The sequence below is a fragment of the Podarcis raffonei genome, chromosome 7 (assembly GCF_027172205.1).
Source record: "Podarcis raffonei isolate rPodRaf1 chromosome 7, rPodRaf1.pri, whole genome shotgun sequence".
NCBI lineage: Eukaryota > Metazoa > Chordata > Lepidosauria > Squamata > Lacertidae > Podarcis > Podarcis raffonei.
The window spans coordinates 25,658,880-25,686,533 of NC_070608.1; the positions used below are offsets into that span (position 1 = coordinate 25,658,880).

The 27,654-nt window shown below is 42.3% G+C and overlaps 2 protein-coding genes across 7 annotated transcripts in view; one reads left to right on the top strand and one right to left on the bottom strand.

Annotated features, from left to right (window-relative positions):
* The window catches only part of VIRMA (vir like m6A methyltransferase associated), a 29,935-nt gene extending 14,436 nt beyond the window's left edge, over positions 1-15,499 (top strand). For both annotated transcript variants that reach the window (XM_053395632.1, XM_053395633.1), the window contains exons 11-24: positions 535-617; positions 1,605-1,698; positions 2,037-2,581; positions 2,931-3,166; positions 4,134-4,386; positions 5,490-5,707; positions 7,722-7,854; positions 8,679-8,831; positions 9,508-9,668; positions 10,603-10,699; positions 10,942-11,108; positions 13,002-13,333; positions 13,993-14,136; positions 15,151-15,499. In XM_053395632.1, coding sequence (XP_053251607.1) covers positions 535-617; positions 1,605-1,698; positions 2,037-2,581; positions 2,931-3,166; positions 4,134-4,386; positions 5,490-5,707; positions 7,722-7,854; positions 8,679-8,831; positions 9,508-9,668; positions 10,603-10,699; positions 10,942-11,108; positions 13,002-13,333; positions 13,993-14,136; positions 15,151-15,308 — 2,774 coding nt within the window. In that variant the 3' untranslated portion in view covers positions 15,309-15,499. The remainder of the gene's footprint in view (positions 1-534; positions 618-1,604; positions 1,699-2,036; positions 2,582-2,930; positions 3,167-4,133; positions 4,387-5,489; positions 5,708-7,721; positions 7,855-8,678; positions 8,832-9,507; positions 9,669-10,602; positions 10,700-10,941; positions 11,109-13,001; positions 13,334-13,992; positions 14,137-15,150) is intronic.
* A 490-nt stretch (positions 15,500-15,989) lies between these two features.
* LOC128417248 (RING finger protein 151-like) lies at positions 15,990-27,561 on the bottom strand. 5 transcript variants are annotated; one of them, XM_053395659.1, is made up of 6 exons: positions 27,432-27,561; positions 22,063-22,290; positions 20,090-20,229; positions 19,328-19,490; positions 18,163-18,283; positions 15,990-17,070 (listed from the first exon to the last, which is right to left on the bottom strand). In XM_053395659.1, exons 2-6 carry the CDS (start codon positions 22,266-22,268, stop codon positions 16,864-16,866), a joined length of 837 nt encoding a protein of 278 aa, XP_053251634.1. In that variant the 5' UTR covers positions 22,269-22,290; positions 27,432-27,561; the 3' UTR covers positions 15,990-16,863. The 5 variants fall into 5 exon arrangements, with proteins under 5 accessions (XP_053251634.1, XP_053251637.1, XP_053251633.1 ...); XM_053395662.1 differs by having other exon boundaries at positions 22,063-22,287; positions 27,432-27,554; XM_053395658.1 differs by lacking the exon at positions 27,432-27,561 and adding an exon at positions 26,567-26,712 and having other exon boundaries at positions 22,063-22,287.
* Positions 27,562-27,654: the final 93 nt, after the last annotated feature.

The following is a 27,654-nucleotide window of genomic DNA, read 5'->3' on the forward strand; positions in this document are numbered from 1 at the left end:
TGGGACAAATAGATTGTCATGGTTCAGATACTTTTTATGGCATCGAATCCAATATTAAAACATTTTCAAAATCCTTGTAAGCCTCATAAAGTTGCAACCACATACGTTGCAGTAAGTTGAATTGAAATCATAGGGATTTATTACCACATAGGACAGTAGCCCAAGTCATACTGATTTCCCCCCACTGCTGAATGGAAGTGAACCTTTTTGATTGTTTTAATGCAAATAAGCTAACTTTTGATAAAGACATCCCTGGACCTATAGAAATAGATCTTCAGCAGTGTTCTTGGTGCTTTCAGCTGAAGAAATCAACTGAAATGTGGTATAATAAAGAATAATTTCAGACCAAATAAAAATTTGGCTCATATGTATGCATTGAGTCTTTATTCTTTGAATTAAAGCAGTTTTAATGTTGTATTAAAAGTTAACTTGATTTATATACAAAGGCCTGTAGCTCTAATGCTTGTCACTGTATTTTTGGAATGCATCATTTTACATAATGCAACATTCTTCAAGTTTCCTTGTTTGTTTTAGAACTTGGCAAATGGCTGGAACCCTTGAAAACACTTCGGTTCGAAATTAATTGCATCCCAAATCTCATTGAATACATTAAGCAGGTTAGTAAAAACCATTCTCAATGCCTGCATTTTCTTAAAAATCCACGCCTAGCTATTTCATTTGTTGATCTTTTGCAATTGTATATACAGGAGGCAAAATTCTTTGTTTTCACAGTTCTGATGGCATAGGGTTATCATAAAGTTTGCTTGGTACTCCTTTATCCAGAAATGTTTTGTTACAAGTACATTCTATATTGGACCATTTTGCGTGGTGTTTTTAGTATAATCCTCATAATAACATTTTTTAAAAAGTAGTCAACGCATTTCAAGAAGGAATTGTTGGTTCTCTGTTTCTAATAGTGTCCTTTTTGAAGAGCAAAACTAGATGTGACCTTATTAATGGAGCTGCTAATTCAGTGCAGTTTTAAAAAAGTAAATAGCAGCCATGGGGAGGGGGAAAGATCAAGTTATTAGCTGGCTTTTATTCACATTGGAGTTTTCACTGGATTGGAACTACAGCTGTGAAAAGAGAGTATAGCTCCATTCTGGCCCCAATCAAGATTGCTTCCTTCCTGGTTGCTATTTACTTCAAACATTTGTGTAATTATCTAGTTTGGCTCTAAGGTGTTGTGTGTTTGTGGTGACCTTCCATTAGAATTTTCAATCCTTATGTTACTTTTACTTGGATGCCTCGTGTAGAAAGGGTGGGAAGAAGTTTTGTAGACCACTGGCCCACTTCTGATGAACCACCTAAATACTGGCAAGTAGATTGGACCAAAGACGGACATTGGTCTGATGCAACAAGACTTAACATTCCTAAGTAAAAGAGTGCACAATCAGAATAACTTAGCCTAGATTCCTTAGCTATTAAAAAAAAGTTCTGTGTTGAATAAGTCAGTAAAGGGATTCTAGTAAAAATGGCCCTAACACTCAAGTTTGAAGTCAGCCTACCATTTGTTGCTCAGAAGCAAGATAAATTTCTCTATTGCACCCATTTTTGTTGATTTTTAATAACATGAGTCTTATTTTTCAAATTTTATTTTAAAGAATATTGATAGCTTGATGACCCAGGAAGGAGTCGGTCTTCCTACTGCACTTCGTGTCCTGTGCCATATTGCATGCCCTCCACCACCTGTTGAAGGTATAAGACTTGCTTTTAACATTGTTCCATTTCCTTTATAAGAGTACATCAGATTTAATCACCACCTCCTTTAGCCATATTGAAGTAAATTGTTTCTTTGGACCATTTTCTGTTGCTGACAGAGCATGTAGAATTTTGGGATGGGAAAGTAAAATGTAAGGATTCTGTGCCCCATGATAAATTTGGCGTCATCTAAAAATATATGTTCTTGGTCATGGACAGAAGTCTCATAAAAAGGAATCATTGCACCTGATCTATATTTTCCTAATGACTGAGATCAAGGCACAACATGGTTTTTCTCTTTCCTCCCCTTCTCCATTCCCCATTTCCTCCTAAAGGTCAGCAGAAGGACCTGAAATGGAACCTTGCAGTCATACAGATGTTCTCTTCTGAAGGAATGGACACTTTTATTCGTGTTCTGCAAAAGCTCAACAGCATCCTTATTCAGCCCTGGAGACTCCATGTCAACATGGGGACTACCCTCCACAGAGTCACTACGATTTCCATGGCCCGGTGCACCCTCACCCTCTTGAAGACCATGTTGACCGAACTGCTGCGTGGAGGGTCCTTTGAGTTCAAAGATATGCGTATTCCTTCCGCACTTATTTCTTTACACATGCTCCTGTGTTCTATTCCCCTCTCGGGACGTTTAGACAGCGATGAACAAAAAATCCAGAATGACATTGTCGACATTTTGTTGACTTTTACCCAGGGGGTGAATGAGAAGCTAACCATCTCGGAGGAAACTCTGGCCAATAACACTTGGTCACTCATGCTAAAAGAGGTCCTCACTTCTGTTCTGAGAATTCCTGAAGGGTTTTTCTCTGGTCTTATACTGCTTTCTGAGTTGCTGCCTCTGCCGCTTCCCATGCAAACCACTCAGGTATGTAAAAACTATCAATTATTTGTAAAAGGCAAGAAAATTAAAAGACTGGTGAAGAGGATGGGTAGGTAAGAATGGACTGATAAAGAGTTGTGCAGTGGATCTATCCATTTGACGGATTGTATACCAACCTCCCTCAACCTGGTGACCCCCTTTTGATGCTGGATGATGAGTGGGGATATTCATCCTTAGCTGGGAGGCAATAACTCTATATATTGGAGCACATATATTGGCTACAAGGGTTTTCGTGATTGCCTAAAGAGCACCAGGTGGTGTGCCTTGCGTGTGGTGTTGGAGAAGAACTGTATGTTTTGGCACTCTCATAGAGTTAATTTTGCTTTTCTGACAGGTCATTGAACCACATGACATATCGGTGGCTCTCAACACTAGGAAACTGTGGAGCATGCATCTTCACGTTCAAGCGAAATTGCTGCAAGAAATAGTACGGTCCTTCTCTGGCTCCACCTGCCTGCCTATTCAGCACATGCTGAGGCGCATTTGTGTTCAGTTGTGTGACTTGGCTTCGCCAACTGCTCTCCTTATTATGAGGACTGTTTTGGATCTGCTTGTAGAAGATTTGCAAAGGTGCGATTTTATACATTGTCCTAAGGGTCTTTAAGTAGCAGTGCTAACCTGGTGCCCTTCAGAAGTTTTGGTCTATGACTCTCACCATAGCTGTGCAGATTAAGGATGATGGGAGTTTTGTTGAAGGCTTCTGTAGAACCTTTGCATGTTGAGGCTGGAAAATGGGCTATGCCTCTCCTATCTCATTCATGAATAGGCAGTGGCTGCCTTGGATTTAGGCCTTCTGTTTCTCTCCATGCATGGTGATGGCTCTTGAAGGATGGAGCTGTGTGATGGCTCCTCCAGCTGGGAAATCCTGAGGGCTGCAGTAAATTGCTGCATGTATGGCATGAATATGACATGGAGAGGTGGGCTTCATACAGTTGGTGATAAGAGATGCCTCCACACATGGAGAGGGCTGAAACATAGCATTTCTTTTCAATACTTTGTTAGGCTTACTGGCTTCGGATACCAAAGTCAAAACTGTAGTGGTTATCTCATCTTTGCTGGCAACTAGATACACAGCTAATTAATGACCACAACCTGAAAACTATCAAATTACAGTGGTACCTCGGGTTAAGAACTTAATTCATTCCAGAGGTCCATTCTTAACCTGAAACGGTTCTTAACCTGAGGCGTGCTTTCGCTAATGGGGCCTCCTGCTTCTGCTGTGCCGTTGGCGATTTCCGTTCTTATCCTGGGGCAAAGTTCTTAACCTGGAGCAGCCACTTCCTGGTTAGCGGAGTTTGTAACCCAAAGCGTCTGTAACCCGAGGTACCACTGTAATGGCAATAAGCTCATTTGTGACAAAATCAGTGCCACTACAGTGGAAAACTTGCAGATAGATAGGTATTATATTATATATATACACACACGCACACACGTGTATGAATCTTTTAATGGAAATTTCAGATCTGAAGTTTGTTTTGTCATAAACATGCATGCAGTATATTTGTCTTTTCTAATAAGAGCATTGGTGTCACTTCAGCAACCCAGAAGACAAAGAGAAGCAATACACTGGCCAGACTACCCGCTTGCTTGCGTTACTCGATGCCCTGGCTTCACACAAAGCTTGTAAACTGGCTATTTTGCACTTGATTAATGGAACTGTGAAAGGGGATGAGAAGTATGCTGAAGTTTTCCCAGAGCTTTTGTCTTTAATGCGAGCTGCAGGGGACAACATTATTCACCAGCAGTGTGCTGAGTTCTTGGCTTCTATTTTGCAGTCTCTCTGCGATCAGGTATTTAAAAATGAAAATCTAAAGAACCCTTTAATTTCATTCTGTATTGATTGTGCACATGTTGTCATGCATGTGGGGGGTTGTCATGCATGTGGGCAGTGGGGGGGGCTGTCCTGGAAGGAGTGCAAGTCTCCCCTTACCAAACAAGACAGGTTTGTCCAAGAAAATACGAAAAGGATGTCCTTACTCTCCATCTCCCCAGAACACCTAGCCAGCATGCCTTCAAGGAAGGAGAAAAATATACATAGAGGAAAACCAATGTAAGCTAAAAGTTGTGTGTATAAACACTTCGTTTGTTTCCCAGATATAAATCTCCGCTCATTTCAAAACTCAAGACACATTCCAATTGGTTCTCTCTGGTCACAACCCCTGAACAACTGTATTCATTAAAAACCTGTTCTTCATTAATTCACAAATTACACCAAGGCTGAATCTTCTTTCAGGGGTTCATGAGTTGAACCAAGATTGAGTCCCTCTTCCTTTAATTGCATTCCTAAGTCTTTTAGAACTATGCCATACCTATTTCCCGAGCCAGGAAGAAGAACCTTGAAACCGTTTGGTTTCTGGCAGAGAGGGATTGTTGCTGCCATCAGCTTCTACCATAAATCTACCTCTCCTTTTTCAAACTAATTGCATATAGGCTATATTTGCACAGCTATATAGTATTATCTCTCTCTATTCTCGCTGAGGCTGGAGGGAATTCATTGTCACCAAAGGGCCTCAGATTCCCAATTTTTTTAGTAGCTGCACTTAAGAGCAGGCCGTTTCAAGTTCTGCTTTATAGAGCTTAATGAAACGGCTGTTGAGTGACACTTGATGTATCTTTGCAAAGCTAAATGCTTTTAAATAAGGTTGGCCAGGAATCAGAAATTAGTTCTCAAGAGATCTAACAGGTTGTGAACAGCACTCCTTGTGCTGCATGGCAGACATTGCAGCTGTGGTCAGTCTTGTAACTGTGAAGTCCTGTGGTGTGTGATAGTAGAGCTTTGCTTTTTGAAAAACCCCACTCGGTTGGTGCAAGCTCTAAAGTGGCTTTTGCCATGGCCCCAAGGGATGCCTGTGTGCCTTTCTGCCTTTTGTAATATTGTGATTTCTCTTTGCAGGACATTGCATTGGTCTTGCCCAGTTCCACGGAGAGCACTCTCTCTGAATTGGAGCAGCTTTCAAATTCGTTGCCAAGCAAGGAACTCATGGCTTCCATCTGTGACTGCCTGATGGAGACATTTTCTAATGCTGAAAGCAGCTATAACTGTTTGCTGACTTGTATCAGGACAATGATGTTCCTTACTGAGCATGATTATGGATTCTATCACCTGAAGAGGTACATTCCACAAACATACTCACACCGCAGAAATGTTTAGTTCACCTCACTTTCCCCCCCAGTGGGGCTTACAAAGCAGAAGATTGTGCTTAATGTAATGTCAAATTTCACAGGCAATGGTAACAGCAAGAACATACCAGTGTGGCATTTTTTTTGGTGCTATTAATCTTCTCTTTCTCTTGGAAAGAATTGTTCAAAGCTAACTGTATAATAAAACACTCAGTTTGCAAATTCCTTTTAAAAAATGATCTGGCAGTGCTCTTGTATAGTACAAATACTTTTGTGAAGATGTTAATTAGGGCTGCTGGCTGATTAAAGAAACCTTAGTCAGTTCATCACATGGGTTTCATTAAGTCATCAGATTTGCTTTAATGTGCATGTAATTGAGCCACAATTCTGAACAAAGCATCCTTGTTTTATTTCAGGTAGTGTCTGATATGACATAAAAGGTATTATCTTAGAAGATGTATTCCCTCCTATATATGAGAGGAGGAATTGCTTCTTCTAAGCTTTTGTTTTGGATTTAAAACATTTTTAAAATGCTGTTTAATTAATCAAGGACATCCTTTTAATTAACTGAAACATTGAAATACATAACAAAAATTTTTCCCCCTTCCAGTAGCACCTTAAAGACCAACTAAGTTAGTTCTTGGTATGAGCTTTCGTGTGCATGCACACTTCTTCAGATACACTGAAACAGAAGTTGCCAGATCCCTCTATATAGTGAGAAGGTGGGGAGGGGTATTACTCAGAAGGGTGGTGGGAATGGGTGATTGGCAGATAGCTGTGATGAGCCTGTTGACGACTCTTAACGACTGCAATAGGTCTTACAGGAAAAGCAAGGGGTGAGAAGGTGAAGGTGAAGGTGCCAGACAGATACCCAGAGAGAACTTGCTGCAAGACAGACCCAAAAAAGAAAATAACAGAACACCTCTAGTCATCACATACAGCTCCCAAGTTAAAACAGTACAACGCATCATCAGAGATCTACAACCTCTCCTGGACAATGATAGTTCTCTTTCTCAAGCTCTGGGAGGAAGACCTTTCATTGCCTACAGACAGCCACCCAATCTTAAACAACTCCTAACCCACAATAATACTACAACCAGACGTAACACGGACACTGGCACCAGAGCCTGCAATAAACCCAGATGCCAACTTTGCTGCCACATACACCCGGACAACACCATTACTGGCCCCAACAACATCACACATACCATCTCGGGACTATTTAATTGCTCATCGTCTAACATTGTATATGCCATCAAATGCCAACAGTGTCCTTCAGCTCTCTATATTGGACAAACAGGCCAAACCTTATGCCAAAGAATAAACGGACATAAATCGGACATCAAGAATCACAAGACAGAGAAACCAGTAGGAGAACACTTCAATCTCCCAGGACATTCTATACAAGATTTCAAAGTAGCTGTTTTACTACAAAGGAATTTCAGAAATAGACTGGAAAGAGAAGCTGCTAAATTGCAACTCATTACCAAACTTAAAACCATGGAGAGACCTGGTCTGAACAAAGACATTGGATTCTTATCTCATTATACATGACAAAGCCATTTTTCACCTTCTCACCCCTTGCTTTTTCCTGTAAGACCTATTGCAGTCGTTAGTCGTCAACAGGCTCATCACAGCTATCTGCCAATCACCCATTCCCACCACCCTTCTGAGTAATACCCCTCCCCACCTTCTCACTATATAGAGGGATCTGGCAACTTCTGTTTCAGTGTATCTGAAGAAGTGTGCATGCACACGAAAGCTCATACCAAGAACTAACTTAGTTGGTCTTTAAGGTGCTACTGGAAGGAAAAAAAAAAATTGTTTTGACTATGGCAGACCAACACGGCTACCTTTCTGTAATTGAAATACATATAAGTTCATTCAGTTGTGTTTCTGAAACTGCCTATGTTTTAAGTGCTCTAGATCTATTAATCATATTTTTTTTCATATGCTGTGTCAAAAACTGGATTGTTAACAACCCTTTTCTTTGAAATGAAAACAGCTCTCTAAGAAAACACTGTGGGGCTCTGCACACTGGATTGAAGCGAGTAGTGAGCAGCTTTAATAAGGACCCTGGAGAACTTGCGTCTTCATTTCTGGATTTCCTGAGGCAGATACTGAATTCTGATACACTGGTGAGTAAATGTGTACAGAGGGCTTTCTGGAGCTTTGCCTTTATTGCATTCTGTTGCATTGAAGCTCAGGAAAAGTTGCAGTTTTCTTTAAAGCGTACAGCTGTAATACTTCCATCATACTTGCAAATTATGGTTATCTAACAGAATCCCAAAGGGCCAATTTTATTTATTTATTATTCAAGGGGATTTATTTCCTACTTTTCTGTTACAATAATAATACTTAAGGTGGCTTACATCATTTTAAAAATGTACACACACACAAACTCGAAACAACAAATAAGTAAACATTAAATCAGTAAAAAACAGAATATAGTTTGCAGCAGGTGAAAACAAAGGAAACGTGAAAACCATTCAACCTGGTAGGTTATGTGCTGGCAGGGATAAAAATGCCTTAACAGAGTAGTGAAAAGCCATGAGAGAGACAGAGAGAGAGTTCTAGCAAGAAACGTTTGAAGGTGGTTTTACAGGGAGATGTCAAAAAAAAGATGTCATCAGTTAACTGCATTATGATGCTGTGGTGTTAGAAGAAGAAGAAGAAGAGTTTGGATTTGATATCCCGCTTTATCACTACCCGAAGGAGTCTCAAAGCGGCTAACAATCTCCTTTTCCCTTCCTCCCCCACAACAAACACTCTGTGAGGTGAGTGGGGCTGAGAGACTTCAGAGAAGTGTGACTGGCCCAAGGTCACCCAGCAGCTGCATGTGGAGGAGCAGGGAATCTAACCCGGTTCACCAGATTACAAGTCTACCGCTCTTAACCACTACACCACACAGTACACAAAAGTACTGCTTTTGTACTCACATAGCGTACTTAATCTTCCTTAGGGATGTTGTGGGGATGACGGAAGTCTTGCAGAAGTTGATGGAGCCCATCCTGCCAGAACTTTGGGTCTTACTACTGCAGAATTAAAATACCAATTACAAAACAAAGAAGAAACTCCTGAAAATCTGCTCCTCGAGCTGGAAAAGCTAGTTTTGGTAATGCAATGTTCATATTTTTTGGTGTCGGTGCCAGATGTTTGAGAGTTAGGAGTCTGATAGTTTCTCATTGCTACTGTTCTGATTTGATTGTAATGCATTTTATATGTCTTTTTAAACATTCGTGTATGTATTCATTTTTATGCAATGTTTTTGAACACTGCCCATGTATCTTAACTAGATGATGGTCAGGCTACAAATACTAATAATAATTATAATTTGTAACTAGTGATAAAGCTAGGATGATTGTGTTGCCACTGTTTAGTACTGTTAGGAATGATCACTGTGGTTAGCTTTACATAAAAATTCAAGAGGCTATACCTCTTGAACTTATTTATTACATTTTTCCTGCCCTTCCTCCCATGGCCAATTATCTCCACCGCGTACAATTTGTTTCTCAGTAGCCCTGTACATGTACTGGATGACACTTCAGGCACCTGATCGACTGGGGCCTAGTCCACAAAAACGCACACTATAATAAATCAGAGTAGACCTATTGAAATCAGTCCATTGATTTCAGTATGACTGACTTTATGTCCATGATGCCATATGTCCATGATGTCAATTGAACATGTATTTATTGAAAGAGTTGCTGCTAGTTTGCTGCATCTTATCAGGTGGCAAAAATACTTACATTTTGCCTGAGCTGTTAGTGATTGCAGTGTTTCTTACACAGGAGCGCTCAAAAGAAGATGACAGTCTGGAATCTTTATTGGACAACGTTGTTGGACTTCGGCAGATGCTGGAATCTGCTGGTGATCCTTGTCCACTGAGTGATCAAGATGTAGAGCCAATCCTTCCTGTACCAGAATCTCTCCAGCATCTTTTTAATAATAGGTAAAGTGCTGAATGTGCATCTGTGTCTGTGATGAACTAGAATCTCTGAAAGCCAGGTATGTGTGGTGGTATATTTGGGACCGTGTTTAACTTCATGCATTTATCTTTATGGGCTATATGCATTACAACAGAGATTACCCAGTTCTCTTGTCTCAGTCCATCACCACACCTCCTTACCCCCCGCAAATGATAGGTTGAGGTTCTGAGAGTTGCCCAATTCTTTCAAGATCTTGTGACACAAGTATTGCACAAGTATGATGGATGTGCTTCTTTGTCAATTGTGATCTCTCCCCTTCTTTTTGTCAACATTGCTAATCCTTTTTCTGATCCATCTTTATTTGGAAATAATAGGCGTTGAGTAGTCCAGCTTTCTTTTTATCATTGATCAGTGTCTTTCTTGAACAAAGCATAGACTCAATGTGTCCTTTTCGTTTGTCTTGTTTTAAACATACATAAAATTGTTTTCAACTTATGCGCCATTACTTATCACAGTATTGGTTTATCACAGTGTTGATTGTGGACAGTGTCCCTGGACAGATAGAAGGACAGGGCGTATGTTTTTAAAATAACAAAATAGATAGTGTACCAATTGCTAAACAAAATACAGACGTGATACGGTCCCTGTCCTAGAAGGCTGTCAGGCTGTTTTTGATGACACAGGAAAGTAAAGTGCTTGATAGACATTGCAAAGAATAGGAGACAAGAGCACCTGGTCATAGCAGAGGTGCAAGCCATGTTCTCCATTGGGCATTAGGATGCTCCAAGTGGGATTGTGTTCTTCCTACTGCTTGAGGAAGGAAGTGGTGAAGCCATGGTCCTTTAGGAAACGTTTTATTGGAGGAGTGGATGATGAATACCAGTGGGTAACATTTATTTCATATGGAGACAGTGAACACTGACGGCTATTTTTTAAAAAATACATTTGATATTACAGGACTGCATACATCTTGGCAGATGTCATGGATGACCAGCTGAAATCTATGTGGTTCTCGCCATTCCAGGCTGAAGAAATTGAAACTGACCCTGACATGGTAAATTCTTGAGTTTTTGATACTTGAATGGGTGGGAACTGGAGCATTTATAGCTTAATTGTCAGCAGTATTTTTGAGACCCCATTCATAGTGTAAGCAACAAAGAGGAATGTTAGGAATGTAGACAGATAAAAATGGGCTACTCATTTAGCCAGCAGCCTTCTAAGAGTGTTTCCTATTTGGGGATGCTGACAGTTGTCTGGGGGAATGATTAAAGCGGAATGAATTTCTCACTCTTACAGGTAAAGGTTGACTTAATTGAACTGTCAGAAAAAGGATGCAGTGACTTCGACCTGCAGGCGGAGCTGGAGAGGTCGTTTTTGACAGAGCCTACTTCTCCGGGTCGGACAAAAACCACAAAAGGCTTTAAACTTGGCAAACACAAGCACGAGACGTTTATAACTTCCAGGTAACCAGTGGTTTTGATTGTGACTGTGTGCCTTAAGGTGGATTTTGATTTTGCCACTGCATTGGTGATGTATTTGTAATCACGGCATAGTGGGATCCAAGTAGATTTGAGTTACTTGAAAGGGTCCCTCCCACAAGTTGTTCTGCTGCAGCACTCTCTTTGAAAACCAAAAAAACCCCAAAAAAACCCAAACAAACAGATTTTACATGAACAGATTTTGCTGGTTCAAGGGAAGGGAGTGGAGGAGGAATGGTTCCTGTGAATGATAGAACTAACATGGGTTATAAAAGGCAGAATCTAGTTCTACCCAGAAGAAATTTAAAAGAGCCTGGGTTGGAAAAAAGCATCTTACATCCTCTAAAATGCTGCAGACAGGTGTGCCAAAGCAAAAACAAGAAAATTGACTGTGATAGGAACCTTAGAATGCAACACCTTTCTGTGTATTTTGCCGTATAATAAGGTGGTACACATAAAGGAAGGGATCTCTTCTTCTCAGAAGCCTGCCTTCATCCTAGAGACTTAGGTAACTTAACTCCTGGAGACAAGGGATGAGGGCATCAAAACTAAATTCTTAAGTCACAAATAGGCAACCTTCAGCTCAGGTGCCACATGGGGTCCTTGAACCTTTTGAAATTGCCCCTTTCCCCGTCCCATCACAGTTACTTCCTTTCATTTTGTCCTTTTTACCCCATGGCTTTTTAAGTGGTCTATCCTCATTCCTATGTAGTTTCAGAGCATTTGGAAGGGGCAGAATTGTATTTGATAAAAATTTGTTTTTTACTTCTTTCATGGTTGGTATGGCTTGGGGAAAAGAATAGTTTCCCTCCCAGCTGCCTGAGAACAAACTGTTAGGTTTCTGCTGTATATGTATATGGGAGAGAGTGGGTTAGCATGGAACACCATGCCAAACTATACCTTAGCTTAATGTTGGTTTTCCAGAGAGGAGGTTATGGCCTCTGAGGTCCTCTTCTTTCTGCTGCTGTGATGTGATATGGCTCAGCATGTTGTCTGAACCTGGTTTCTTGGTTTGTCTAGCTCCAGACAAACCACAAACCTGGGTTTGGAGAAGAAACTAGCCCAACCATGGCTTTACTTGCAGCAGGACAAGGGGAGGTGCATATTGGCTGTGATCTTTTCTTTCTCAAATTTGACACTTGTGCGATTGCACAAAGCCACTGGTCTTCAGCTGGTGGGTCAGAACCTACTAGTAGTTCACATGAGCTGTTCCAAGGTGGATTGCAACAGGTGCATTGCCACCATGCAGATAAATACATGGTGAATAATTAAGAAATGTCTCCCGAAGTGCATGTTTGGGTGCAAAATGCATCCTGGGTTTGAAAAGGTTGAAGATACCTGCACTAAGCCATAGTTCAGCTTAGCCTTATGTGTGAACTAGATCAGAAAGGGAGGTTATTCACAAAGAAATTACTTTTAATTTCTAGAAGAGTCATGCTGTACTAAAAACATCCTCTATATACTAATATGAGAGTAACTCTGTCAAATCTAATCTGGCTACCTCGAATCTGAAAATTTAAAAATTGAAAATTGAAGAAAATTTATTCCAAATTATTTAATCCAGAACGTTTTTGTCTTTGGCTGTGCCTATCATTGGTTCAAGCTCCAGGAACCACCATGCTGTTTGGATTAATTGCCACTAAAAATTTTGACTGAACAACTAGCACTAATGCAGATGAATAGCGAGAGACAGGATAAGGGCTTAGAAAGGATAGGAGAAAGAGATGTATTTGCAAACCGCACATCCGTATGGTTCTTCTAGCTTGTGAAGAATTGGAAAAGGTTCACATTCTCCTGTATATGTTAATACCTGTGTCCTGCGAAACAAAATACCTCTTGTTAATGAATTTACCATGCGAAACTTCTGGGCCTTAACAGTGGGAAGTCTGAATACATCGAACCTGCCAAGAGGGCCCATATTGTGCCTCCTCCGAGAGGAAGAGGCAGGGGAGCATTTGGCCAAGGCATTCGGCCCCACGATATCTTCCGTCAGAGGAAGCAGAACACAAGCAGGCCGCCCTCTATGCACGTTGATGACTTTGTGGCTGCCGAGAGCAAGGAAGTGGTTCCACCAGATGGGATACAGCCTCCCAAGAGACTGCCTAAAGTTTCACAGAAGATTTCTTCACGGGGCGGGTTCTCAGGGAATCGAGGAGGGCGAGGAGCCTTTCACAGTCCAAACAGATTCTTCACGCCACCTGCTTCGAAAGGTAGGTTTTCTGGTCCACCTGAAATATGTGAGCTTTATGCCTTCTGGAGGACAGATTTGAGGTTCAGCGTGTTCCTTAAAGCGAAGTTAGTTGTAGCACTTTTGCTACTATTCACCATTGCAGCTATCTTTTTGGGGGTTTGGAGTCATGGAATTGTAGAGTTGGAAGGGATCTTGAGGATCATCTAGTCCAACCCCTTGCAATACAGGAATATGCAGCTGTCCTTTACAGGGATTGAACCTGCAACCTTGGCGTTATCAGCACCATCCACCCAGCTGAGCTATCTTTGCAGTAAACTTTGTCCACAAAGGATGCAATCTCAGGCTTTGGCCTTCTAGCCGCAGCCCCCTACAAACTGAGATGTTGTAAAAAAAAGTTTGCCGTTCTTTGATTCTCCAAACAGACCTGTTGCTGTCCCCATTGTACAGATGGGGAATTGAGAGGTAGAAGGAATGGCTTGTTCAAGACTGCTCAGTGCGTCCATGATAAATTTAGAACTTGGGCCTCCCAAATTAGCGTCCCGTAATCTGGCTGCCTGGCTAAGCTAGGTGCTACCTTCCATCCGGCATATATGAAGCCTTTCAACTCAGATTGTGGAGCTGAATATTTAGAAACAAAGGCAATTCACAAATGGCTTATTTGTTGTGCTTTTTATTTAGGAAATTACAGTCGCCGTGAAGGAGCTAGAGGATCAAGCTGGAGTGCACAGAGTTCTCCGCGAGGCACCTACAATGAAAGCAGAGGCGGCCAAAGCAACTTCAACAGGGGCCCACTTCCACCTCTAAGGCCGTTAAGTTCAGCAGGTTTGTGGTTTCCCTCCCCTCACAATACTTCGTTGAAATTATATGCACAATCAGTTCAACCAGTGGTATTTTTCTTCAGTTTTGATTTATGGCACTTATTTCCTTCCTTTCTGTTTTACATAAAGCACCAAAAGACACCTTAAAAATTAAGTCAAAAATAATAAAATAGCTAAATGCAAACTCAAAAGAGACTGGATCCTCAGACAAAAATGTCACTTTAAAAAGTTGGTCAACAATGATGGGAGTTGTAGCAATATTTAGAGGGCCACAGGTTCCCTGTTCCTGCTTTATTGCATTTATATACTTTGTTTGCCAAGCATGGATTACAACTGAAAGCAAAATAAACAGTTCAAAATATAGATTTTTGGGGGGTGGGGGTGGGGGTAGCGTTTCAGGCTGCTGATGTCCCTTCCTGAGCTAATGACCTGATCTGCTTTGCATGGGCTTTTGATTCTGGGGTTGATCCACTGAAGGATAATTTTCATGTTTTACTTGCCAATGGTTGAAACTATTGCATTGTAAATAAGTGTACATGTATGATGAAGAATACCAAAAGGTTGTGCTGTTCATTTTGATCTATGATCTGCAGTCTTAGCAAGATTAAATATATCACATATTTCCAGCCTGATTTTATAATAGAATCAGAGATGGAAGGGAACCTGAGGGTCATCTATGCAGGAATCTCAGCTAAAGTGTCCATGACAGATGGCCATCCCACCTTAATGGGGCTTGCTCAGTAGTAAGCCTTAATTAATGAAGCTTAAGTGAAACTAGGTGTGCTTAGGATTCTAGTATTACTAAGTTTGCCTCTGTGTCTGTTGTATAGTAGGCAAAAAACCTGGCCATTATGATGGCTATACATTGTTGGTTAAATGTATATTGAGTTGTTCTGTATTAATATTATAGGTTGGAGGCTGTTTCTAAAGGCTTCAGTATAGTTGCAATGCATAATTTGGCCCTTATTGTAGGAATCATCACTGTTACTGTTACCAGTTATCTCTCTCTTTTTTTAAGGCTACCGGCCAAGTCCTCGTGATCGTGCTTCCAGAGGCCGTGGTGGAATTGGGCCATCTTGGGCAAGCACAAATAGCGGCAGTAGCGGTGGCTCAAGAGGAAAGTTTGTTGGCGGAGGCAGCGGAAGAGGCCGTCACGTCCGCTCTTTTACTCGATAAACACACCATTGAGAACATTCTGACTGTGAACCTTTCAACATGATGGCAAATTGCTTAAGTGCTTGAGGACCAACGCTAGACTTACTGGTATCAGGGGGGCAGAAAAGAGACTTTTTTTTTTGGTTTGGAAAAAAATCCCATTTTGTTTGATACAAGATCGGAGGTTTCAATAAAACTGTTTTTTTGTGTTAGTGTGTTTGTGTTTATAGTTGCCTATGCTTTTATGGTACTTACGCCAGAAGTACAAGTTTAGATTTGGCTTTAACAGTCTTGCAACATAGCCTTCATTTGGGGTAAGTAGAATCAGCCATTCCAAGGCAACAATGTTTTATTTAACAGTTTATATCCCACTTGATCGTAAAACAACCACCTCTAAGATGTTGACAAAAATATAAAGTAAAACAATTTTTGAAAAACAGGTATTTAAAAGCATTTGTTAAAAAATTATTAAAATCAACAGTCACTGAAGAGGGAGAAGTCACATGTGACTTCTGCTTGCTTCTATGAAAATGTTTAATAGTGGAGCCATGCATGTAGCTGCCTGAGAAGCAGTTGTTTTCCTTTGCATGTATTTTCCATCTCTGCGTATAGTGTGCGCTCTTACCAAATATCTGAGTCCTTCAAGAATACATAATCTGTAAGCTTTCACTTCTATATATACATACACCCACACACAACACGCATATGTTATATTAGTTTTATTAGGTCAATTCATTTCGTAGGACACCATAGCCAATGGTATGGGCCATCTCTTGTCAGCTGACACAAGCAGGAGCAAAGGCTTGTGGGAAGTTGGTTCATTTCTCTCAGGTTTTTTTCCTGCCTGATGCAGCAGTACGTTCCTCCTTGGCTCTCCTGGCTTAAGCCAAGTTTCATTAGATTCCTTCATTTTTCTGTTTGCTGCTTTTTTGTTTCTTCTCCTGAGTACACATAACTTTGTTCTCTCCCTACCCCCCCTTTAGATCTTTTTTTATTATTATTCCTAAGAGTAAAACTAAAAAATAATAAAACCATAAGACAGGAATTTAATAACTCAAAAATAATTGAAATAAACAGCTAAGCTAAAAACAGACCAAAATGTTAACTTCTTCATGTCTGGAAAAACTTGCCTGAACAAAAATGTTTTAGCAGACACTGGAAAAAGTGCAGGGAAGGTGCTTGCCTGATGTCAATAGTCATGGAGTTCCAAGTGTGGGTGCTGCCATACAAAAAGAGCTTTTTTTTACAAGTGTGGTGCGCCTGTAATAGTGCCAGTGCTGCAAATCGAATTGACTGAATAGAAATATATGGGGTAAGGCAATTCCTGAAGTAAACTGTTTCTAACTGTTAAGGGCTTAATATACTAATGCTAACAGCTTGAAGTTGGTTCGGTAACAAACCTGCAATCAGTGCAGATCTCTGAGTGGAGGTGTTATCTGCTGACAGAATCTCATTGCTGTCAGCAGGTGGACTGCAGCATTCTGCACTAATTGTCAGTTGCCAGATCCAGCAAAAGTAAGCACCGCATAAAGCAGACTGCAGTAATCCAATCTTAAATAACAGCCACCTATGGCTTTCACTTCATGCTTTCCAGTCGGGTCAGAGGTCGAACATGTGTTGCTTTCTTGCTTCCATCCCTAGTCAACCGACAGTCTTCCTGGAGAGTCTTCACTAACTCCAGTAATTCTAGCTTTTCAAGCTGTGCCTGCTCCAGTTCTTGGTGATGCTGCCTCTCTGTTGCCAGCAGGGTACGCATGTCAGACGACATCCTGGACATCTGGCTCTGAAAAGCGTAAGAGAGTTTTTCAAGTGTTGCATTGGGATTGCCTGTTAACAGTTAGATGCTCACAATTTCCTATCTATTACATTTGTTTCTTCCCCTTCCTCCAAGGACCTGAGGGTAGCATGCAGATAACAGAGCCTAGATTTCATGGATCTGCCCCTTTCAGGTATCCAGACTGCTGCAAAACAGATCTGTTTCTGCCCGCTCTCCAAGGCAAGGGAAAGAGGCTGCATTGTCCTGGAATGACTTGGGCCCAGACCCAAATACTTCTGTACCCAGAGTTTAAAGGTAAAGGGACCCCTGACTGTTAGGTCCAGTCGTGACCGACTCTGGGGTTGCGGCGCTCATCTCGCTTTATTGGCCGAGGGAGCCGGCGTACAGCTTCCGGGTCATGTGGCCAGCATGACTAAGCCGCTTCTGGCGAACCAGAGCAGCGCACGGAAACGCCATTTACCTTCCCACCAGAGCGGTACCTATTTATCTACTTGCGCTTTGACGTGCTTTCGAGGGTAAAGCAAAATGTGCATGGGCATTCTGAGGGCTATTGCAATGATTATGCTCTCCCTGTCATCCCATTAAATTTGGGGAAAGATAACTCAGCAGGTGGGGGATGTGTGGTAGGGAAGACTCTTCTAGGCCAACTTGGAAGTAGTCTGATTTTTATTAATGGTCCATCTCCAAATTAATATAATATTAATGGGACTGGAGGAAGTTTGCCAGTCACCAATAGCAATGCTTCCTTGCTTATGCGAATTGTAGTTAAAATACCTGCTGCTGAAACCATTGGTTCTAAGATAGATGCTGTACGTGAGACTTCCCCAATTTGATGCTCCCCAGCTGTTGTTGGACTTCAACTCCCATCAGTCCCAGCTGGCTTGGCCAGTGAGTGATGATGGGAATTGTAGTCCAAATTACCCGGATAACACAAGGTTGGGGAAGGTAGGTGTCAGGTGCTTGAGGACTGTGGCTACCCTCTGGAAACTGAAAAAGAGTACAGCATAGAATAAAGCTGTCAGGAATACCAATTCACCAGAGGCAACATTTCAAGGGAGGGAGATGACCTTGTAGCTAATGGCAATACAATTTGTTTACCTTTAGCTCTTCAATCTGATTTTGCAAAAAACTCTCCTTTTGTACCATATGCTTCCTTTGAGAATCTAGTCGAGATTCCATCTCATGTTTTGCCTCTTCCATCCGGCAGATCATCTCTGACCTTAAAAAACAAAACACTTTTCATTACTCAGCCTATCTGTCTTTAATCTGAATACACAGGAAACTTGAAACGTACGCACATTCAGTTTTATGCGCTTGGCAATTATTATTTTTAAAAGGGGGCGAATGTCTGGGGGAAAAAGACTGTGGCAATCCTTCCCGCCATTGTCTTATCTTACTGTTCATCCTGCTTTAATTTTGAAAAGGATTGCTTGGACTGAAACAAACAACATGCACCTGTTCATATGTAAGCTAAGTTAATACGCTGATTTGTTTCCGCTTGGGAGGAGGGCAGCTGATGCAGCCGAACAGTGTGCACCAGCAAAGTGATCATTCACAAAAAGAGATGATTTGTTTTAGATTGGGACTTACCATTATACAGGGCCACTAATTAACAGGAAGTAGTGTTTAATCCATCAGTTTTGCGCTAATAATTCTGTAAGTCACAAACAATATCTGTTTTTTTAATCTTCCATCTGTTTTATGCAATATCTGCATCTTCCTTTGGCCCAAGATAAACATCTCATTTTAACAGCCCCAGCTTCACTCACATGGGCAGATCCCATAAGCTAGTACTGGCAAAGAAGCTTTTCATTTATGATTAACTTAGGTTCAGGTTACCACCAAGCAGCACACAAGCTTATGTTACACAAAAAAGATGTCAACAAATCTTTTATTTCAATCAGATCAGGATGATAGAATACCAGGTGTAACTCAGGTGGGAAGATAGGAGGAAGAGATGGTGATGGCAATAGAAGCAATTTGCCAAGTTACCAAACTGGTTTCCTGAGCACCCAGGAAATTGCAGCAGTATTGAAGAACAGTCCCCTTGTGTATGTTTTAGAGAGGTGGGCAAAATATTTAGGTGTCAGTTCATGCTTTAGGCATGGCCAAACTTGGCCCTCCAGATGTTTTGGGACCACAACTCCCATCATCCCTAGCTAACAGGACCAGTGGTCAGGGATGACGGGAATTGTAGTCCCCAAACATCTGGAGGGCCAAGTCAATCCATGAGCAGCCAAGGTAAGGGGAAGAATAGCTTTACCTGAGCAGTTCGAGTTCCGTTCTCAGCTCTGCCACACAGTTATGTTGCGCATCATCAGCACTGAGGATGGCATACCCACAACCTTTGGGGCACTCGCGGCTCCTGTATTCACACACGGCCAAGTGGCTGTCTAAGTTACGTCTTTCAACCCGAGCTGGGCAACCTGATTGGAAAGCAGAAGATTGGAGGAAGTGCACCAGAGAGAGAGAGAGAATTATTTCATTTTCCCCATAATCTTCTGACATGGAGACAACGATAGACTGTGCCCCAGAGAGCTCACTTTAGTGCTGCTAATGCAGCAAAAACAATGTGGAAGGCAGCAGTGACAAGCTACTGGTTTCTGCAGTCCCTGTGATTCTCCAGCAGTTTGACTTAACCCTGGATGCGCACTCCATTGTCTCTCAAGACAGAAGGATGCTAACAACAGCACCACCACTCTTGAGGAATCTAGGTTAGTTTTTCCTACTGTGTGCAGGTACAAGGATTCTCCAAGGGGGCACTGGCACCATCAGCTGCCTTTCAGTTCCCCAAACACCAACACGGAATCCATAATTTGCTTTGGCTAGCGTTGGCAACAGGTAGAAATGGAACAGGTAGAAATGGGGTGTTCACACAGGCAAAGAAACCGAGAAGGCCCACTCTGCAACAGCCACTAACTCTGAATTCCCTTTAGTCTACATTTCAGAACCGTGGGACTGAATTCAGGTGAAAATGGAGATCTACCATCTGTTTGAAAGATAACCATCTCTGCATTCTACCTACCGCTGTTTGAACAGGGGACCCGGCTGCATTCACACTCGCGTTCATGTCGGTCAATGGACTCCAGTGAACACACCATTTCACAGCCACACTCTCTGTTCCTGCAGTGAATCTGGAGTCGATTGAGATCATTCTTCATGTATCTGGGTACAGAAGTTAATTATTTTTATTCTTGCAATACTGCTTGCTAAGATATAACATATCACATGCTCCCCAGTTCTCCGAGTGGTAAGACATTCCAGAGTCAGTGCTAACTGCTTCAGTTTTCTTTGAATGAGGCCACATGGCAGATTAACCATGATTGCGTAATATTTGGTTTTCTTGAAAGTATACAGGCAGAGCACAGGCGAAGCTAAACAGCAGATCCCCAGAAAGGCAACTTGCACCACAAGGCATTTCTAGCCTTGATTTTAAGAGCTTCCACACTCTACCTTCTGCCTGTCTATCCGCTAAAACTGCTGCACTAACTTTCATACATTACACCGGCCACCCACTTCAGCTTGGCTGTGGTGTCACCCTCCTTACTCCTAACGTTCTGGAGAAATATCTGTATCAAGAAGCCATCTTCTAACAATTAGATCCCATACAAAGACATCCCCTGGCCACTGTAAGCCATTAACCATAACATCCTTTCCTCAAAACTTAAGACTATGATCAGCCATTGCTTTCAGGCAGGGGTGGGAAATCACAGATCTGATCAACAAATGTGACCCTTCAGACCTACCTGGCTGTCAGGATTTCTTCCCTGCTATACCCCTCACTGGCCCTGCTCACCCTGCCCCTGGAAGGCAACACCCCCTTGTCACGATTAAAACGCACATGTTTCCAGAAAGTTGGCAACCCTAATGAAGCAGAAGCACCATGGCCAACTTGTGTTATTTGACAACACAGTAAGTCAACACTTGTTTGTGACATTTATGTTTAAGATGTGTTCATTCTTTATTACATACAATACTTTAAAAACATGTATCATGGGTATTACCACTTATGCTGTCCTATCCTTTTGTTTTTCAAAAGTTGTGTTTTTAAAACCTTAGCTGTTAGTAGGTTAATGAAGCAGTTTGCTCCAACCTTGAGAAAAGGAGATTGGTCAAGCCAAGAATTTTCCTAGCAACTGCACATTTCTGTCCTAGCAGAAATTGTGTGTGTGTATGTGTGTGGTTCTTCTGTGCAAAGGAGCAAGGTTAAAAGGGGTGCAATCAGAGGTGTGAATTCAGATCAAGCCGAAGCTTTGTGATGCAAGCAATCTGGACTTTGCTACTTACTCTGGACCTATGTAATAGGATTATGTTTCCACGTACGAGAGGAGGACAATATAGAGATATTTTTGATAACTGGAACTTGCACTGGATCTTGTGGGACAGAACATTCTTGTCTATCCTGTATTTCTATAAAAGCAGTTCCCTCTTTATTCAAATTTGGAAAAGGCTACACAGTGAACCCCCAAAGAGTTAATGTGTCTGCAGCACATCCTGCTGTCGCACTCTTTTCTTATACAGTGGTACGTCTGGATATGCACACCTCTGGTTGCGTATCCCTCAGGATACGAACGCGGGAAACCCGGAAGTATTTTTCTGAGTTTTGCCGGATGTGCATGCGCAGAAGTGCTCTACACGCTGTGCGAATGTGCAGAAGCACTCTACTACGCTGTGTGCAGAACAGGCACCTCTGGTTGCGAATTCCTCAGGATCCGACTGGAGCTCCGGAATGGATCCTGTGCACAACTGGAGGTACCACTGTACATCTATTTCCTTGTAGGACATTTTCTCTTCAGAGTGAAATAGACCAAATCTAGGCTTACTAAGCCTAGTCATTTCATTAATTTGCATGACATATGGGGTAGTAACTTTAGTAAGGAAAACCAATCAAACAGGATGCTCCATCCCTCAGCCTTACATTTGCACATTTGCTCAATCTACTAGTGTAGGATTAGATTTCATGATAGCGGCAATTTGGACTCAGAAATAATTATGCACCTGTAAAGCGGTCGAAGGACAGACAGATCAAGTGGCTGACGATCTTCTGGGCAGTTGCTGTGATGAACAAGCCACCCATGTATGCAGGAAGTGCAGAAAGCATGTTCGCAAGGAGCCTGCAAGGGATCTTCCAACACATCTCGGCAGATGCAGCACAGGAGACCTTCATTCACGTAACCTATGAAGCGCTCAATATCATATCCCATTTTCTCAACGACCTCTAGCCTGCTATGGAAATGAAAGCACAGAATTAGTAACTGCGGCCACATTACCTTTGAAAGTCAATTGAGAACATTATCAGCCTTGCACCTTCAGATCTGAAGAGATATGATGCAGAGGGAGTGAAGTGGCTTGTGAGTTTTATGCTGTGAACCGTCAGAATCTGGAAGCAATTCCAATTTGCAACCTTTCCCCAAGCGTGCAAAGCCATAGCATAGACAAGAGCAAACTTACACTTTTTTGTTCATTTAGTTGCATCTCAACCCTCAAGAGGGCCCTTTTTATAGAAAAATGCATGCAGGCATTGATTTCAAGCTTCTTTGCAACATGTCACAGCCCCACAAAAAATAATACATTGCCTTTTCAGTATTCAGTTTCTTCTCAGAGAAACCCTAATTAGATTTAGGAGGATTAATGCTTCTTTCTCCATTAAGTACGTAAAGCAGCCAGAGCACCTGATCAAAGCAACTAAGAGCCACCTGCTTCTTTCTCAGGTGTCATTCTAGAAAGATTCTCTGGATTAAGTGGCATATGGAATGGGTTCTAAACACTGAGCTTACAAAGTGTTTATAATGTAAACTGTGTATGTGTTTTGAGATGCTAAAAAACTGTTGAACAGAATGTACTCACTCTGTAATAACATAGTTTCATATTTTTTAATGGTGGGGCTATTTTTCTTTTTTAATACGGAATATTCCAATACTTTCTGCTGGAATATATATATATATATTTGTTAAAGCATGTTATAGAACAGGCACGTCCAACTCCCAAGAGACTGTAATTTACTCCCAGTATAAAAAAACTTGCCAACAAAGGTCCATATAGTTAAAGCCATGGTTTTCCCAGTAGGGATGTATGGAAGTGAGAGCTGGACCATAAAGAAGGCTGATCGCCGAAGAATTGATGCTTTTGAATTATGGTGCTGGAGGAGACTCTTGAGAGTCGCATGGACTGCAAGAAGATCAAACCTGTCCATTCTTAAGGAAATCAGCCCTGAGTGCTCACTGGAAGGACAGATCGTGAAGCTGAGGCTCCAATACTTTGGCCACCTCATGAGAAGAGAAGACTCCCTAGAAAAGACCCTGATGTTGGGAAAGATGGAGGGCACAAGAAGAAGGGGACGACAGAGGATGAGATGGTTGGACAGTGTTCGCGAAGCTACAAACATGAGTCTGATCAAACTGCGGGAGGCAGTGGAAGATAGGAGTGCATGGCGTGCTCTGGTCCATGGGGTCACAAAGAGTCGGACACGACTAAACGACTAAACAACAACAACATAAAAAAACTGGCAGTGATCTACCCATTGTCATTGGAGAGAGGAGGAGTGTGCGTGGGGTGGGTGGATTGCACATGAATATTATTGTCTTGGAAGATGTTTAGTAGGGCCAGTTCTGGGGTGATGTCTAATACTTGCTTAGTTATTTTACATATTTCTCATATGGCTGTTGTCCAGAATAGTTGGATTTTGGGGCACTCCCACCACATGTGGAGGTATGTGCCTATGGAGGTGCACCCTCTCCAGCATTTTGGTGAGGTCCCTGGGCGTATTAGCGCTAGTTTTCTTGGTGTTAGGTACCACCTGCAGGTGAGTTTCAGAGTGAGTTCTTTTCTTTTCGTTTATATGGATTTAAAGGGGGGGTTTAGACCACATTTTGGTCCATTGAGTGGGGTTAATCTCATAGCCTATGTTATCCTCTCATTGTTTTTTGATTGCGTCTAGGGGGTTCATGGGATTTTGGAATAGTATTTTGTATATTGCGGATACCATCCTTTTACCATGTCCCTTTGTTGTTAGGAGGAGGTTTTCGAAGGTTGTCAGGGGCCTAGTTGCTGCTGATTTTACTGCTGGGTTGTTTAAGAGGGAATGTAATTGGTGTTGTGCTAACCAGGGCATTTTGGTGTCTTCTAGTTTGTCCTGTATTTCTTGTGTTGACAAAGGTTTGTTATTTTTATAGAAGTCTATTAGGCGATATAAGCCTTAGGTTTTCCAGGTTTTTATCTGGAGGTTTTGTGCTGCATGGTGGAATAATGAGTGGTACGCCAGGGGAATTAGTGGGGATGGGGTTGGGGATAGTTTGCCTATTTCTGTTTTCCATGCTTTGAGCATGGTCTGTGTGTACCTGTTAAGTGTTGCGGGAATTTTCCTTTGTTTAGGAGGAGTGGGAATGCTGTGGTGCAAGTATTTTCAACTGTGTCCCTCTCTAGGTGTACCAGTGTTTTGTTGCATCTTTTAGTATATATGGGATTACAGTGGTACCTCGCAAGACGAAATTAATTCGTTCTGTGAGTTTTTTCGTCTTGCGAATTTTTCGTCTTGTGAAGCACGGAACTGCACCTCTTCAAGCAATGCACCCTGGGTATTAACGGTTTTAAGAAAAAGGAAACAAAATTGCAAGACGTTTTTGTCTTGCGAAGCAAACCCATAGGGAAATTCGTCTTGCGAAGCAACTCAAAAAACGAAAAACTCTTTCGTCTTGCGAGTTTTTCGTCTTGCGAGGCATTCGTCTTGCGAGGTACCACTGTATATGGAGTTTTTGGTTGGCAATGTAATAGGCTTCTATGTTGGGGATTCCCCATCCTCCTTCTGAGGTGGGGAGGTGCAGGTATTTGGGGCTTATTCTTGGTTTTTTATGTGAGAAAAAAGGGTGATCATTTTGATCATGGCTATTTTGTCTGAGAGAGTGAAATTCATGTTGTTCCATCTCTTTAGGTCTTTGTTAATTTGTCGCCACAGGGGCTTGTAGTTGTGGAGGTACAATTTATTGGGGTTTCTGGTTATTTGTACCCCTAGGTATCTGAACTTGGTGTGGTAAAGTTTTATTTTGGTGACATTAGTGAGTTCTTTTTGGGTGTGAAGAGGGGTGTTGACATCCCTGTTACAGAACATAAAGTAAACAAATTCTTACATTTTCCTATCAGTAGCCTGCTGTGTTCCCCATAAAGATTCCTATGTTATAAAAATGGCTATGTACAAACTGTGATTTTTAATTGTCTCACTCTGCTTCATTGTGCCTGTCTCCAAGAAAATGAAAAACACGTTTATTTGTTAAGCTTCCTAAGTAAATGATCCCTGCACTCAACCCACTGGTTGCAATTAGCTGCCACCTCTACTTTTCACACAGCTACAGAAAACATATTCTAAATTTTGACAGCAGGAAACAACAGAGAAAAGGGGAAGAAAGCAGATGGGAAGCAGCATGTGACTGTTTTGGTCACAGGGGCTTAGGGTCAGCATTTCCAACCCTATTTTGCACATCTATGCTCAAAAGTTCAAGCCAGCACAGTTGGTCAAAACATTTGGAGAGCAAATGAGCCAGTGTGGTGTAGTGGTTAGAGTGTTGGACTAGGATCTGGAATCCTCATGAAGCTCACTGGGTAACCTTGGGCCATTCACCCACTCTAACTTACCTCACAGGGTTCTTGTGTGGAGAACAGGAGAGAACTATGTATGCCACCTTGAGCTCCTAGGAGGAAAGGCAGGGCATAAATAAAATGAGAAGAATAGGTACAGCTGGGGATGGGAACTAGGCTAGGGGACATGCTAGCTGGAGATGCTGGAGGGGCCAGGCAAGCAGATGCTCTTACCCCTGAGCTATGGCACTGGAGAGCCATATTTTATTCTATTTTATTTCACAGAATTTATAGGCCGCTTGAGTGTAGAAGAAAAAACAAACCCCTGAAAACGGTTTTACAGAAAGCCACGACTCCTCCATCTTACGCTGTAACAACTGTCAGCAAAAACAGACTAAGGCAGCTGCTCCAGATTCAGGATGTCAGCAACTTGGTACAGAACCATAGTTCCCAGCGTGGGGCACACCCCCCACAGGGGGGCAATTTGATTTTTATGGGGGGAAATTTGATTTTTAAGGGAGGGCAATTCGAGAATGAGTTATTAACAGTTCATGGTCTTTTAGGCTTCCTCCGCATGAACAGCTCACGTGAATAGCCCCCCTTGACATATAATAAGAATTATATGTCAAGAGGGAGGGGGGCGCATCAGGATTTTAAAGATGCTTAGGCGGGGCATGGCCAAAAGTGGGTTGGGAACCACTGGTACAGAATCACAGAATAATACCCAAGGTGCTTTTGACAAAAGTGGGCTGTTGGTTCCCCAAAGTTCACTCTGCAACCTATTGTTAAGTCTTTTGAAAAACAACACAATAAAAGCTGAGCACCCTTGCAAATTAGTTTTTGCCTTTTCTCTTTTTTTGGGGGGGGGGAGAGGGTTACTTTTTAAAGGCATACAGGCAAAAGCGCCATCAGAAAACAAGGGGGAGCCACCTGCCTCAAAGCTTCCCTCCCAAGGCAGGTTTCAGGGTGGCGATTCCTCTCCTCCTTCCCGCCCTCCAAGCGAAAGCCCAGAAACAGCTCTTCTTCGCCTCAGCCGCTTCGCGAAAGCGCGCTTCCGCAACATAAATGCTCCCCACAGGCCACCGTCCAGTCCCTACGCGCCTCCACCCCCGCCAATAAGAGGAGTAAGGGGCTGGCCTGGCCCCGCCTTCTTCGCACGCGACCGCTCAGCTGGCCCCTTTCTTCGGAGTAGACTTAGAACAACTAGAGTCGCAGGTGCTTTGCAACTTCCGAGTTTTTCGTGATGCTTTTTTTTCCAGCTGCTTATAGAAAGCAATGGAGAAAATACAGAATTTTAGAGCAGCCTTTTTTTTTTTTTTGCAGGCAGGGCGCGTTCTGCTAAAGCAGAAGAAAGCAGGAGCCCTTCCTCTTTCCAACTCGGATCTTATTTATTGCGGGGGGTGGGAATGTGACAAATTTCAGAGGAGCCATTCAGTTAGACGACAATGGATCGCAATGGATTGTTTTTGAAGTCATTTCAGCACCGGGTGGAAAAGAAAATCGCCACAACGCCTCCGCCCTATCCTGGATTTTGGCAGAACAAAGGTGGCAACCCTAGAACTTAACCCGGGAGGGCGCAGGTTGGGAGAGGCTAGGCTAATAAGGGGCGTTTGGCAGGGAAAGGCGTTGCCTGTAAATCCACATTGAACCTCAGCGCCACCATCTGATCAGCAGTTTGAACGATGGACTACACTGCAGGGCCGCCGTAGGACACTCCCCGCACCCCAGTCACAACTTACGCTCTACCCGTTGTCTTCTATGGGTAGCTCTGAGCGAGAAAGAAAAGGAGAAAAATATACCCTATGAGTTCCAAATCTCTGTTGGAGTGAGTTGCTCTATATTTTTTATCTCTATGACACTTGGCAATTCATCCTCTTCAATCCTCGTGAATTGGTTAACGCCATCCTCTGCCAGTGCCATATTTTCCTGCGAAAACGAGTAACCTAGGCAACGGGGGAAGGAGAGGAAGGCACTTTGCGACAAATACGCTTGATGGCCAGAGCGTAAGCGTACCCGGCGGCC

Bases quoted from the DNA above. Each gene is read 5' to 3' on its own strand.
- LOC128417248 (XM_053395659.1), bottom strand. From the start codon at position 22,268: ATGGGATATGATATTGAGCGCTTCATAGGTTACGTGAATGAAGGTCTC. The intron at 18,284-19,327 runs GTAAAGCTATTC...TTGTTTTTTAAG, and splicing joins ACGGAACTCGAACTGCTCAG to GTCAGAGATGATCTGCCGGA. The intron at 17,071-18,162 runs GTAAACAAATTG...TACGCTTTTCAG, and splicing joins ATCAGATTGAAGAGCTAAAG to AGCCAGATGTCCAGGATGTC.